The sequence below is a fragment of the Lepidochelys olivacea genome (genome assembly GCF_965140295.1).
Source record: "Lepidochelys olivacea isolate rLepOli2 genome assembly, chromosome: 1".
NCBI classification, from domain to species: Eukaryota; Metazoa; Chordata; order Testudines; family Cheloniidae; genus Lepidochelys; species Lepidochelys olivacea.
Window position 1 is genome coordinate 240,674,241 of NC_140411.1, and position 12,971 is coordinate 240,687,211.

General features: G+C 42.5%; 1 protein-coding gene across 11 annotated transcripts in view; it reads right to left on the reverse strand.

The window, feature by feature from the left end:
- Window positions 1-12,971, reverse strand: part of CALD1 (caldesmon 1) — a 245,945-nt gene that overhangs the window by 63,398 nt on the left and 169,576 nt on the right. The window contains exon 1 of one of the 11 annotated variants that reach the window (XM_084611426.1): window positions 1,888-2,165. The exons of the other annotated variants lie outside the window; for them this stretch is intronic. Coding sequence (XP_084467552.1) covers window positions 1,888-1,934 — 47 coding nt within the window. The 5' untranslated portion in view covers window positions 1,935-2,165. Of the gene's footprint in view, window positions 1-1,887; window positions 2,166-12,971 lie in introns of those variants that run through there. 11 annotated transcript variants of the gene reach the window in all.

Genomic DNA, 12,971 nt, shown 5'->3' on the forward strand with positions numbered 1-12,971 from the left:
CCCAGCATACTGAGATGTATTGGCAAAGTAAGAGGACCTGGAGTGACTACATTGAGTCTCAGCATTAGAAAGGGTAGAATTTCAACATGAAGACACAAAACAGTGCTTTGGAGTAGACTGATACTTTGTGGGTAAGGGTAAAGATGTCTTCGTCACTGGTAGCTTGAGGTCACAAAGATGCTTTGTGGACAAAACAATCACCATAAAATGATGTCCACAATTTTTAATTCACTAAAAACTTTTCATCAGAAAAAAATGGTACTGCTTGTGAGGAAAACTGCTTCTGGTTGTCAACCTATATCTGTACTGATGCAGCACTTGGAAAAGAATACTGATATCTCAAAGTGTGGGCAACCAACAACACAATAAGCCAGACACTAAACACAGAAGGATTGATTGTCCGTACACACCAATTTCATACAGGCATAATTCCATTGATGTACATGGAATTATTCCAGATTTACACCAGAGAGGAGAGGAGAGGGTGAGAGGAGAATCAAGCACACAGGCAGTTCACAGCATTCACTTGCCGTCTCCCCATTCTCATGATCAGTGTTAATCTCTATGGGCCGATACTCGTTGGCACTAACCTCCCATTACAACGCTCTGGCAGTTTAAATGGGCCTTACAGTGGTCTGTGATGCATAAGGCATAATATTGCTGATTTTTTTCCCAGGGGCAGGAAAATCTATATACCAGTGTCTAGCTGAACTGCACACTCTGCAGGTCAGGGGAGGTGTGCAAAGGTAGTGCAAAGCTCACCACTGCATTCTCCAGTGCACGGTCCCTGTATGCAAGGCCAGTTCCCCACAGTATATAACAACATCCCGGGTTTGCTCAAATTTACACAGGCTCCTAATGGTGCCAAAAATGCAGCATATGGTGAAGCCCACCCACTTCCCTTACACTGTCAGGAGGGAGGCTTCTATACTGGCTCTATGCCATTGATGGGGGTGATCATTACACAGCTGGGCAGGCTGGTTCTGTGGAAAGATTCTATCAAGGAGGCAGCACAAAGCAGCTACATTCAACTCACAGGATCTGGATTATCATTATGCTGGACCAATGTTTTCAAAAATGACTAGGGATTTTGCATGCCTGATTTGATACATCTTAAAAGGGCTTGATTTCCAAAATGTACCAACCAACCACCCTCTGACAATTATGGTGTTGGGCACTTCAAAAAATGAGGCATCCAAAGCTACTGCTCACTTTTGAAAACCTTGGCTCATATTGTTACAAACAAAACATTATATTGCACTAATTCACAGCACTTCCCAAACATAAGTACAGACCCATTACTGGCCCCTTATAATTTAACTAAGAGAAGGCAAAATACAGGACAAACAAAATCTTGGGAAATGTTATTTGGACAATTTCTTTGGCAATATCATATCATCTAATTGATTTTTTCCACTCTCTTCCCTCCCACGCCTCCCACCTTTGGGATAGATTGTGCCATAAGGGCTTTGTTATTTACTCAGAGGCTTAGGCAATGGTCAGCTTTCACATAAACTGTGACTTCTGCAAACTTCTCATTAGCCACAGAACTTTAATCAATAACTTGTCTGGAGAAATATTCTGCTGTCTACTGCCTCCAAGCAAAGCCATTTAAGTTCTACATTTGAAATCAAAGATAGGTATAGATGCAATTAAGGCGAGGAAAGGGCCCAACTTGATATTTTTACAACAAAATGCTGTCCAGCAAAAAGAACAGCAAAAACTTTGTACCCATCCGATGTTTACTCTAAACTCAACCAACTCCTGAACACACTGCAACCTCTTCTGTCTCTAGCTCTCCCTCCCCCATTACAATCACACAACATTTTCTAAATAAAACCGAGGAGCTAAAAGTCACACAAATATCACAATAAATTGGGAACTCACTTGGAGAGACTTGACAAGTTCTGCCTGCAGTATGATCTGCTGATCATGTCTGTAATGGATGAGTCAGTGCAAGCAGCTGCCAGCTTCAGTGAGCTAATGGATGGATGATCAGGGCGTGGAATGAGATAGTAAAAATGTCATTATCCTTTCAGGCACATGAGGCTTGTTGGATGCTCTTTCCAGCCAACAGGCTAACCATTTGGTCAGCCCCTTTGCACTATGATAACAGTCTGAATTTTCCCACTACCAGGCTTGTTATCTATCCTATATCCACCACCCTCTGGGTCCCTCTGCACTATGATCATATGATCTCAGATTTTTTTTTTACTGTATTCTCTCTAATAGAGCCCCTTTGTGATGTCTGGGACTAATACCTACAGTAACAAATTCCTACAGGTTTCTCAGCTGCTGGATAGTAAGGTAACTGGTAAACAAATTCTAGTCTTCCCTAGGGTTTTCACCAGGAGTGCTCGTGTTTCAGCCAGTTTGCCGATAACGGAGGAGTTGAAATTAGATATACAGCGCAAAGGTGTTTGTTTATTAACAAACACCTGCTTCCAGCCGACTGAGCTTGTGTAGGGGAGAATACATGTAACTGAGTATAAAACAAGGGTCTATGTTAGCCTCCTTGCTAATTACAAATCACTGTATAAATACGTAAGCGTAAGTATTCATGTCCAATCTAAACACTAAAGGGTCAGTGGGGATCGGACAGCTGAAAAGGCCAGAGGGTCGTTTCCAAGCAGTTCTATGTTCTCTGGGACAAATCTTGGGAAGTGTGGAGCAGCCCCAGTCCCCTCTGAAGTCAGGATTTGACCACCACATTCTCATTCACTGATGACCAAAGTAAACATGTGACTGCAGTGGGATCTAACCTCACAGACTCTCCTCAGCATTCTGCCCTTTTATCCAGTAAATAACACAGGGAACATAAATGCAAACAAAGTCATATAAATTGAGACACCATCATTTACCATAATTCCACATGCTCGGTTCTCATAACCTTCTAAGCTAACACAGCACACAGCCTGCGAACATGTTGAAACAACTTATTGTGTGATCCTGCAGCTATTCTACTCCAGGCTGTGATCTTGTCAAATCTCAAACTACAGGGCTGGGGCTGGTTAATACTTGGATGGGTTGCCTCCAGGGAGAATCAATAGTGCTTCAAGAAGTAGTGAGGTTGATTCAGTAGGTGGCACTCTGACCTTTGAGTATGCACTGAACCAGTCCTTCCTGCATAATGCTAGTGGAGGTGCTGTCTTTTCCGATGGATTTTACACAAAATCGATATTCTAACTACCTGCAGTTATTAAAATATACCACCCCATTTTTCACAAGTGTAGTGGTACTAATTTGCATTCTGATCAAATTTCAAACCAGGTAATTATATTCTGCCTCCCTGAAATTCCCTTTGCAGTTTTAATTGTGTAGTATTTGCACAGAACAGCTGTTGCATTCTGCTTTAAAGATGGTTGGGTGAGTCTTATAATATAACCAACAGGGTGAATTTTTTTGCAGACTCAGGGCCACATCCTCAGCTGGTGTAAACTGAGGGAGCTGACATCTTCAGTGGAGCTACAGCTGTTTTCACCAGCTGAAGTTCTGGCCCTCAGTTCCCAATGCACATGCACAAGCTGAAGTCTACGTGCAGGAAACTCTGATTCATTTTCCTTCCACTGGGCATTGCACGTGTGCAAAGTGTACAGACACTTGAAATTTTGGGCCACAGTGTGCAATCCTTCATGGTGAAAAATTCTATATAACTTATTACTGGGGCTGGTCAAACCATTGAATTCCATTTCTACAGTGGGGAGGGGCTATAAAAGAGAGGGCATGGCATACCAACCCCCCCCCCACCCCTTCCTTCCAATGTCTCCAAGGAAGAGGGGATGGTGGGCAGTGAGTGTGAATGTACAGAGTCCATCTCAAAGAACTTTAGTAACAGGTGAGTAATCTTCATTTCATCTTTGAGCAGCCTCCACACATTCCCACACTTGGGAGTTTGGCAAGTAGTGCTCCTCCCTTCAGACACTGGGATGAGAAGGCCTAGTTAAATAAATATTATAATATTGCTATACCAAATTATGCACGTGATCAGATGCCAGATCTAAGGAATAATAATATTTTGTGAAAGTATGCATTGAGCTCCAAGTGGCAGCTCTACAGATTTCTAATATGAGAATATGTCTGAGACAGGCCAAGGAAACAGCCTTCACTCTAGTTCAGTGACCTCTAAGCTCTTCTGGAAGAGGAACAGAAGAGGTATCAATACAGAGCCTAACCTACAGAGAAAGGCATTGGGATGTCATTGCCTGACCTTCACTCTTTTTCCCATAAGAGACAAACAGTCTAGTTGATAGCTAATGCTCTCTCAGAATGCAAGGTGTGTAGTATTGTTTCCCCAGAAGGAAAGTGTGGCCTAAGGAAAAATACTAGCAAGTCCATGGACTGGTTAAGATGGAATTCTGTTGCCACTGTGGGGAAAAATTTTGAATGTGGATGAAGAACCACTTTATCTTTTTGAAAGCAAGCAGCTCATTCACTCTTCAAACAGATGTAATAGCAACAATAAAAGCTTTCTTAATAGAGAGATGAAACAGGGAACATTCTCTCATAGGAGGTTGTATGAGTTGAAAAAGAACAAGGTTTAGGTCCCATCTAGATGTTGGTTGTCTAACCAGAGGGTAGATGTTCATTAAATCCTTCAGGGATCTTTTTTTACCTTATCATAGCTAAATACAGTCTTTTGTTAGACTAAGCTATGATGAGCCAAGATGGCTGCAAGATATACTTTTTCAGAGGATATGGGGAATCCCAAGGATTTCAAGTGAAGTAAGTACTCAAATATGGATTGAATAGGAGCTGAAGCTGGGTTTATTATTAGTTAGCCACAAAAAGAACCTTTTTACATTTATGATCATAACACAAGTGAGTTGATTGTTTCCTGGTATTTAATAGACACTCTTGTACTTGTTCTGAATAAGACAGTTCTAGGTCTGTCAGAGTCGTATGGCCCATGCTGTCATGTGGAGAGAATCTGGACTTAGGTGCAAATCTGACCTCTCTGGAAGGCTGACTTCCAGTTCCTGTGAGGACCTTATGATGTTGACTCCATCATATGAGAGAGGAACACATCCCTGGGTACAGTCAGTTTCATGTATGGTATATAATGTTTTGCTGGCCAATGCTGTAGAGGCCTCATTTTTAGACGGGCATATGGAGTTATGTATGTAGTCGAAGTCATAAGGTCCATCAGGTTGAGAAAGAACATTACTATTTGACACACGTTCTCCTGCAGTACTTCTTTCTGTTCCTGTAAAGCTTTTTAATACCTTCTCTCTGGAAGAAAAGCTCTGCCTTTTTGTAAAGTAGAAGAGTGCATGGGTGGATTGGGGGAGGGGCATGTAAGGGCATTACCCCGCCCCCCGAACATATACCAAACTGTGGGAAGTGCCCCCCTAAGTGGTCACGGAGGAACGTTTGGTGGGATGGCCCAAGCCACATGGCATCATCACTTGCTCCCCCCGAATGTTCCTCTGTCCCTCTCCCACACCCCGCTGGGAGGCATGCCCCACATTTGAAAACTGCTGGTATACGTTCAGGGGGAGCAAACAGTGACACCAGGCTACTTGGGCCACCCCTGCACAGTGGGGCTCGGGAATGGAGCACCATTTCCACCACCTCGCTCACTCTTTATGTTCACTCTAATTTAAGTACCACTTGTGACGCTGCGCCCCATAAGGCTTTATGGAAATATGCTTATGAATGTATATATGACATAACTGGAATACGTTTTATGCTACATATGCCAAGAAACATATCTCTGTAAAGGTTATGATCTACTGAATCTATTCCTCCTATTTGTATGTATGTATCATTTTTGTACCCAAAGTTATGAATATGGGCTGTATACTTGTTTAATTTTAAATAACCTCAGTGAAGCAGTTGGTCAGCTTCCTGAGAAAAGACTATCCTCAGTAAGTGGCCAATCAAGAAGCCCTTAAGCCAACAATGAACTCGGAGACTCCAATCCACATCTGAGGTTTCCCAGGAATGTGGCTTGGCTGGTAAGGAACTCAGTCATGCATGGACATGTGACTTGCCCATGTGACTCCAAAACTCCATTTTGTAGCTGGATTCTACACAGCGGGAGGGAGGGGTGTCCACCCACACGAGAAAGTCTATTTAAACACCTGGGAAACCGCTCCATTATGTTTTCAGCTGACTCAAGAGATTGCCTCTCCACCCCAAAGTATACCTGAAAGAAACTGGGACAAAGGACAGTAACTACTGGGGGTGTGAGTGATTGCTGGACCCAGACTAGAAGGAGACTAGTCTATAAAAGGAAGCTTACTGGAACACCTCTGAAGGTGAGGTTTTATCTGTATTCAGTTTTCTTACTGTATTAGACATAGATTTGCATGTTTTATTTTATTTTGCTTGGTAATTCACTTTGTTCTGTCTGTTACTACTTGGAACCACTTAAATCCTACTTTCTGTATTTAATAAAATCACTTTTTACTTATTATTTAACCCAGAGTATGTATTAATACCTGGGGGGGCAAACAGCTGTGCATATTTCTCTATCAGTGTTATAGAGGGTGAACAATTTATGAGTTTACCCTGTATACGCTTTATACAGCGTAAAATGGATTTATTTGGGGTTTGGACTCTACTGGGAGTTGGGCATCTGAGTGTCAGAGACAGGAACACCTCTTAAAACTGCTTTCAGTTAAGCTTGCTGCTTTTAGGGGAGATGGTTCGGACCTGGGTCTGGGTTTGCAGCAGGCTAACGGGTCTGGATCAAACCAGGCAGGGCACTGAAGTCCCAAGCTGCCAGGGAAAACAGACTTAGAAGTAGTCTCAACACATCAGTTGGCAGCCCCAAGGGGGTTTCTGTGATCCAACCCATCACACCACTAGCAATCAGTAAATCTGGAAGTGAGACCTATACCTACTATTAATAGTATTAAGGCCCATAGGTTGCAGTTGGGGGTGACCTCTGGTAAGCTGCTGGCATGTGTGTAGGATCTTTTATTGTTTTTAATATATTTTCTCTGCAGTGCTTTCACCTTAAGAATAAAAGAGCTTGCTTAGAAGGAGCTGTGTGGTAACATAGCTGTGGGCAACAAACTGGTCATAGCCCCTGGAGAGAAAGTAAAGAACAGACACTAGCCTTTTAGGCAGCCCAACTTATTGGAGATATCACAGTGTAGGCAGGGAACTGCGCAGCCGTAAAGATTCCCCCAGTCAGAACGACTGGGACATGGGTCTCCACCCAAAAAAGGTGACGGCTGGGAGCCAGAAGCCTAGAGTGGGTGCCCTTGAGGGAACACCAGGGGCAGAACAGAGGTGCAGTTGCCCTGAAACTGTGACAATCTTGATGACTTTCAAAGGCCAACACCTGTGAGGTGGAGTATTTATGCTCAATTGAATCTGATGTCTGCAGACTAATGACAAGCAGTTTAGGACTGTCTCCAGTCAAGCAGGCCAACCACTGTGCAAGGACTTTGCTGGGCATTTTAGCCCCTTTTGGGGAGAGGCGGGGCAGGTTGCAGCTCTGTTCTGCCAGTATTTACAGAGCCCTTCATTTCAGAGCTGGAAAGTTTTGCCACTAATGCTTCCTTCAATAGCATAGCTTTGATGCGATTCCAGTGCCCCTTTCTGGCCATCGGATGAAGGTGCTGCATATGGAGCAATAAGAAGGAAAAGGACCTTCCCTCAAACAACACATATATGTGTCCGAAACAGGGAAAGTGGCAGGGCGAGAAGTGCACCTCTTTACATCTGGTTTCCTTGTCTTCAGTTCTGACGTATCTGAACCAATGACCAGAGAACGAAGATCCTTAGTAGAGAAACTGAGGCACCATCCCTCCCACAGTCCCACCCTCTGAATGTTCGAAGCTGTGAGGAGAGAGGTAGGAGGGGGCCCAGGAGCACTCCAAAAGGCACTGCTAGTAGAAGGTTCCACCGAGCTAAGCTGCACTGTTGGCGCATCCCAAGAGCGGGAAAAGGCAGAGGCCGCTCGAAGAAGAACCTAACATTTTTGTTTGGTTGGTTTCTTACCTTTCCTGCATGTTAAGCAGAGGTTTGCAATGAGCTGATCAGACTGTAACTCAGGTCTTCTTCCAGAGAGATTACAGTTAATTCAGAACCCAGTCAATGAGTATGAGGAGTTCAAATCATACCTTCCAATGTGCATTACTTTGCATTTGTCCACACTGGATTTCATCTGCCATCATGCTGCCCGTTAGCCTCTCTCTGTTACTTGGCCATCGGACATTTTAGATTTTTGTTAAAATGTTTCAGTAGCTTGATATTTATTCCTTTCCCAGTCTTAGGCAACTTTGAAATGGGAACGGGAATAGGTTTTAGAAATGCAGCTGACTTGCTTCAGAGATACGGAATACCTAATTACGCTTTCTTCCTTCCTGTGTGCCACTGCTCAGAAAAGAGTGGATTTGTAAAAACCCTTTAAAAGCTACTGGCATTTTGCAGGGAAAAAAATGTGTTTGTTGTTAAAATCCACTGGAATGACATTAACAGCTGCTTCTTGTTTGAAGAATATTTTTAAACCGTTCACTCCCCAGGAAAATGAAAGATGCCATAATGTCTTTCATGATTTCACAGAGCAGGCAAGGGCCTGGTTTTAAAGGTCTGAAAGACCCCAACATAGTTAACTGCATGAAACTCAATTTATCCACCTCAGAAGGAAAAAGGTCTCAGTCAATCCTCCTGGAAGGTCCTATGGAGCCTGGGGCATCAGTGAGAAATTCCTGGAATATTATGCCAGCCCTGGGTAACCCATATGTAATGTCTCTGAGTGACTAGTTCACAGATGTTAAGCTCAGAAAGGATATTAGGTCATTTAGTCCATCTTCAGCTTGTGCAGAATGATTCCCTACCAAATATAGAATCATAGAATATCAGGGTTGGAAGGGACCCCAGAAGGTCATCTAGTCCAACCCCCTGCTCGAAGCAGGACCAATTCCCAGTTAAATCATCCCAGCCAGGGCTTTGTCAAGCCTGACCTTAAAAACCTCTAAGGAAGGAGATTCTACCATCTCCCTAGGTAACGCATTCCAGTGTTTCACCACCCTCTTAGTGAAAAAGTTTTTCCTAATATCCAATCTAAACCTCCCCCACTGCAACTTGAGACCATTACTCCTCGTTCTGTCATCTGCTACCATTGAGAACAGTCTAGAGCTATCCTCTTTGGAACCCCCTTTCAGGTATTTGAAAGCAGCTTTCAAATCCCCCCTCATTCTTCTCTTCTGCAGGCTAAACAATCCCAGCTCCCTCAGCCTCTCCTCATAAGTCATGTGTTCTAGACCCCTAATCATTTTTGTTGCCCTTCGCTGGACTCTCTCCAATTTATCCACATCCTTCTTGTAGTGTGGGGCCCAAAACTGGACACAGTACTCCAGATGAGGCCTCACCAATGTCGAATAGAGGGGAACGATCACGTCCCTCGATCTGCTCGCTATGCCCCTACTTATACATCCCAAAATGCCATTGGCCTTCCTGGCAACAAGGGCACACTGCTGACTCATATATATATATTCTTCAGTGATTTCAGTCCAGTTTTTAAAATATCTCAAGTGATGGAGCTTCCACAACTTCCTCGTGATAACTATTCTGAAGTCTTAGTGATGGCAAACATCTCCTGACAGCAAGCTCATATTTTCCTTTTCTTACCATTACTCTTAGCCTTACCCCCCCCCCCCTCCTTGGAGCACTGTAAACATCAGTGTTCCACACATGCATTTTTAATGTGTGCAGTGACATGAATCAATAAAAAAAACCACACAGACATGCAAAGGGCCTTTGTTGAATTCCATGGACTCGGGCCAAATATTAGAATACGGCCTCAGTTTTACTCACACAGTTTTGCATTCATAGAAATTTGCATGTGCAAATAATAGAATTTGTGCATGCAAACAGAATTTGCACACACATATCATGTAGTTAGACATTTAATTACCTAATGGACAAATGGAACCACCTGCCCAAAACCAAACATGAACATTTAGAGTTTAGGATGGGCCCCTTTGAAAATGGAGCCCCTTGGGATAAAATTCACCCAGGTGAAGAGGTCCCATACAAGGCCTTCAAACCATTTAAGGTCTATTTTCAGGGCTCACATAGGACTGGAGTCATGAACTGTCTAGAGGTGGGTCTTTTTCTGAACAAAGATGAATTTCACCTTAGGTATCTGTCCTTAGTTTCTGAGAAGTTAATATTAGTCTGTCTCTTGCATAGACAAGAACTTCCACTGTAAGTCTAAGTTTGATTAGAAAAACATATTTGCCAATGTGTGAGTTCTCTATTACTTATGAAGCAATGCATAATCCAGAAATAAAAGAACATAATATTTCATAAGACTATTTCCACTAAATCTTTTCTTGTCTTTTATCTCATCTTTTCATTGGTTAAAATAAAAAACAAAACACTAGGACTACAGCAATGATATGCATGTAACATCTGGGCTGCTGCTATCTTCTGGTAATTTAAACTGAAATGGAAAACACAGTGTGTCTTTCCCCACCCCCTGGAGAGTTACCATTGTAGCTTAGTGAACTCTAGGAGTCTGATTTCACACCAGTAAAGTGATACTGTCAAAATAAAAATCAGGAAGCCCTTCATCAATTTTACACAGTGTTTTCAGGTAAAATCCTCATTGGAGTCAGTGGCCCAAGTCCTAACGTGCTTACAAGTTTGAACTCAGGCAAAACTAAAGAGGCCAGATTGTTTCTAGCCTTTACACATATGGATGAGGCTCACTGGGAAGGGTGCAAACAATTATATGTAATCAGAATGAAGACCAAAGTAATACGCATTTCAAAGAGTTCAAAATTAACATTGGCATGCGTATTCCAGGTGTTTTGCCATTGTGTGTTAGTAATCATACAGCATGTTGAATTGCTGATTGGGCCCCTCTCCCCTCCATGGCTCCTCCAGCTGAAAGAATCCACCTTCATCCCCCTTACAAAGAGTATGGAAGAAATTTTACAAAAGACAAGAGAAATTGCAGCCTTAATTTACTATAGCAGGCATCAATAACTGGGGTGTTCATCATTTTTCCAGTCTAAGTACACATTAAACAGGCCTATGGGGACAGCTCCAGCGTAAATAAAAGAGTTTGTTTTTGTAGAAAACCTGTCTATTTTCTAGTGAAGTTCCCACAAAGCAAAATATATTAATTTTGCACATATATCAACGTAGGTGACAGTTTTCCTGGCTGCAGGAGCCAGCTGAGTGTGTGAACTCTCAAATGTTTTCTGTTCTGAACAAAATAGCTAAAATTAGAGAGGCTAAAAATGCTATATATTTTCCATGAAAAATTTCCAAAGAGAAAAAAATTACTTTATTTGATTTTTTTAACAGAATTTTCCATTTTCTTTTATTAAAAAAAAATACTATGATCCAAAACCCTCAAAATGCTTGGTTCTTGGTTTTTGTTTTTGGGGGGAGGGTTTTGGGGGGGGAGGGTGTGCTTTCCCCTCTTGATGTCCTCCCCCACCCCCCGCCCTTTGGAACAAGGGAGAAAAGCCTAATAGATGGGTGAGGGGGACAAATTACCATGATAGCACTGTAATCTATGCAACTCTGCGTGCTGTGTTTGCTTTTTTGTAAAAGAATGATTCACAGCTGGAACAACAGATTTAAACAGTGACAGAGAGAGAGAGAGAGAGAGGGAGGGAGGGACCCAAATTTGGAATGAGAAGCACAATTCATACTATGATATATTATAGAGATGATTTTGAACCAAAACCTCCAATCCTAACAAACCTGAATTTTTTGGGGTGGACAAAATCTGAACCTAGACATAGATCCATATTTTGCAAACGACCCAGGGGCCAAAATCCTCAGTTGGCGTAAATTGTCAGACATCGACAAACTACGATAGCTCTGGTGAAGTCAATGGATTTCTGACAACTCTGAGGATTTGCCGCCCCCATCTTTATAATGAGCCATCCCTCCCCCCACCCCCAAAATAGACCCAAGCTGAACAACTTTGGGATATTCAGCATCCAGATCTAGAGGAGACACATGCAGCTTGAACTGGTCTTTATAATATTATTGCACTCAGCTTAAATATATGTCAAATTTGGAGCCTCCAGGCATGATCCTGTGTCACTTAGTTTAATGATTGGCTCAGTCCCAAAGTGACTGGAGTGATCTTTTTTTAATATTCCGTTATTATCCTCAGGTAGTTTGGAATGAGCATTATTTCACTAGCTGCACATGATTACAATCTAACCGGATGCTCCCAGGAACTTGCAATGGGCAAACACTGTCAGTTTATTTAATAACTTTCAAAATGAAACAAAAATCTTGTCCAAATCATGTCTCCCCTGATTTAATTAAAACACACCACACATGCTGGAGCACTCTGTTAATCATTAACAACCTTAATTGAAGACAGGAGAGGATTCTTTGCTTTTCTTTCCTTCAAAAGCCTGCAGCCAATGGAAAACATTACACAAAAGAGCAGCCTGAGATGGTTTTGGTTAGAATGATCAATACATGATGGGCTTTTACTTATTAGTTTGTTGTTGGGGGGAGGTGGGGAGTTGTTTGCTTGGTTTAGGTTTTTTGTTGTATGTCTGTTTCCTGTAGTAATGTAGGATAACGAAGAGGAGCTGCTCTGCTCAACATTTACCTCCCCCATCCCAGGTTTTCTAACTAGGGCCTGGTGTTGAATCAATATGACATTTACTGAGTTTGACAGAAGTTGGATAGCTAAACCCAGGAAAAAATACCTTGGAAATTAGGGGTTAGTTTTACATTCAGTTCCACTCAAATCTATTTCAAAACATTGTATATGAGAACATCTCACCTGTCCCCAGTGCCCCCCACCGCCTCGCTTCTCCCAGCAATTCCCCCAGCATCCTGATCTCTGTCCTAGCTCTTGAACTCACTTACCAACTAAGCCCACCAGCCGTCCCAGTCCAGACCATTCGAACCTCACAAAGTTTTCTAGTAACCCCTGAACCTCACCTTCCCAGCCCACCAAATGCTTCCAGGTGGTATTCATGGAAAATTAAACCGCACTAAAGGAATTAAACTTTCAGGGA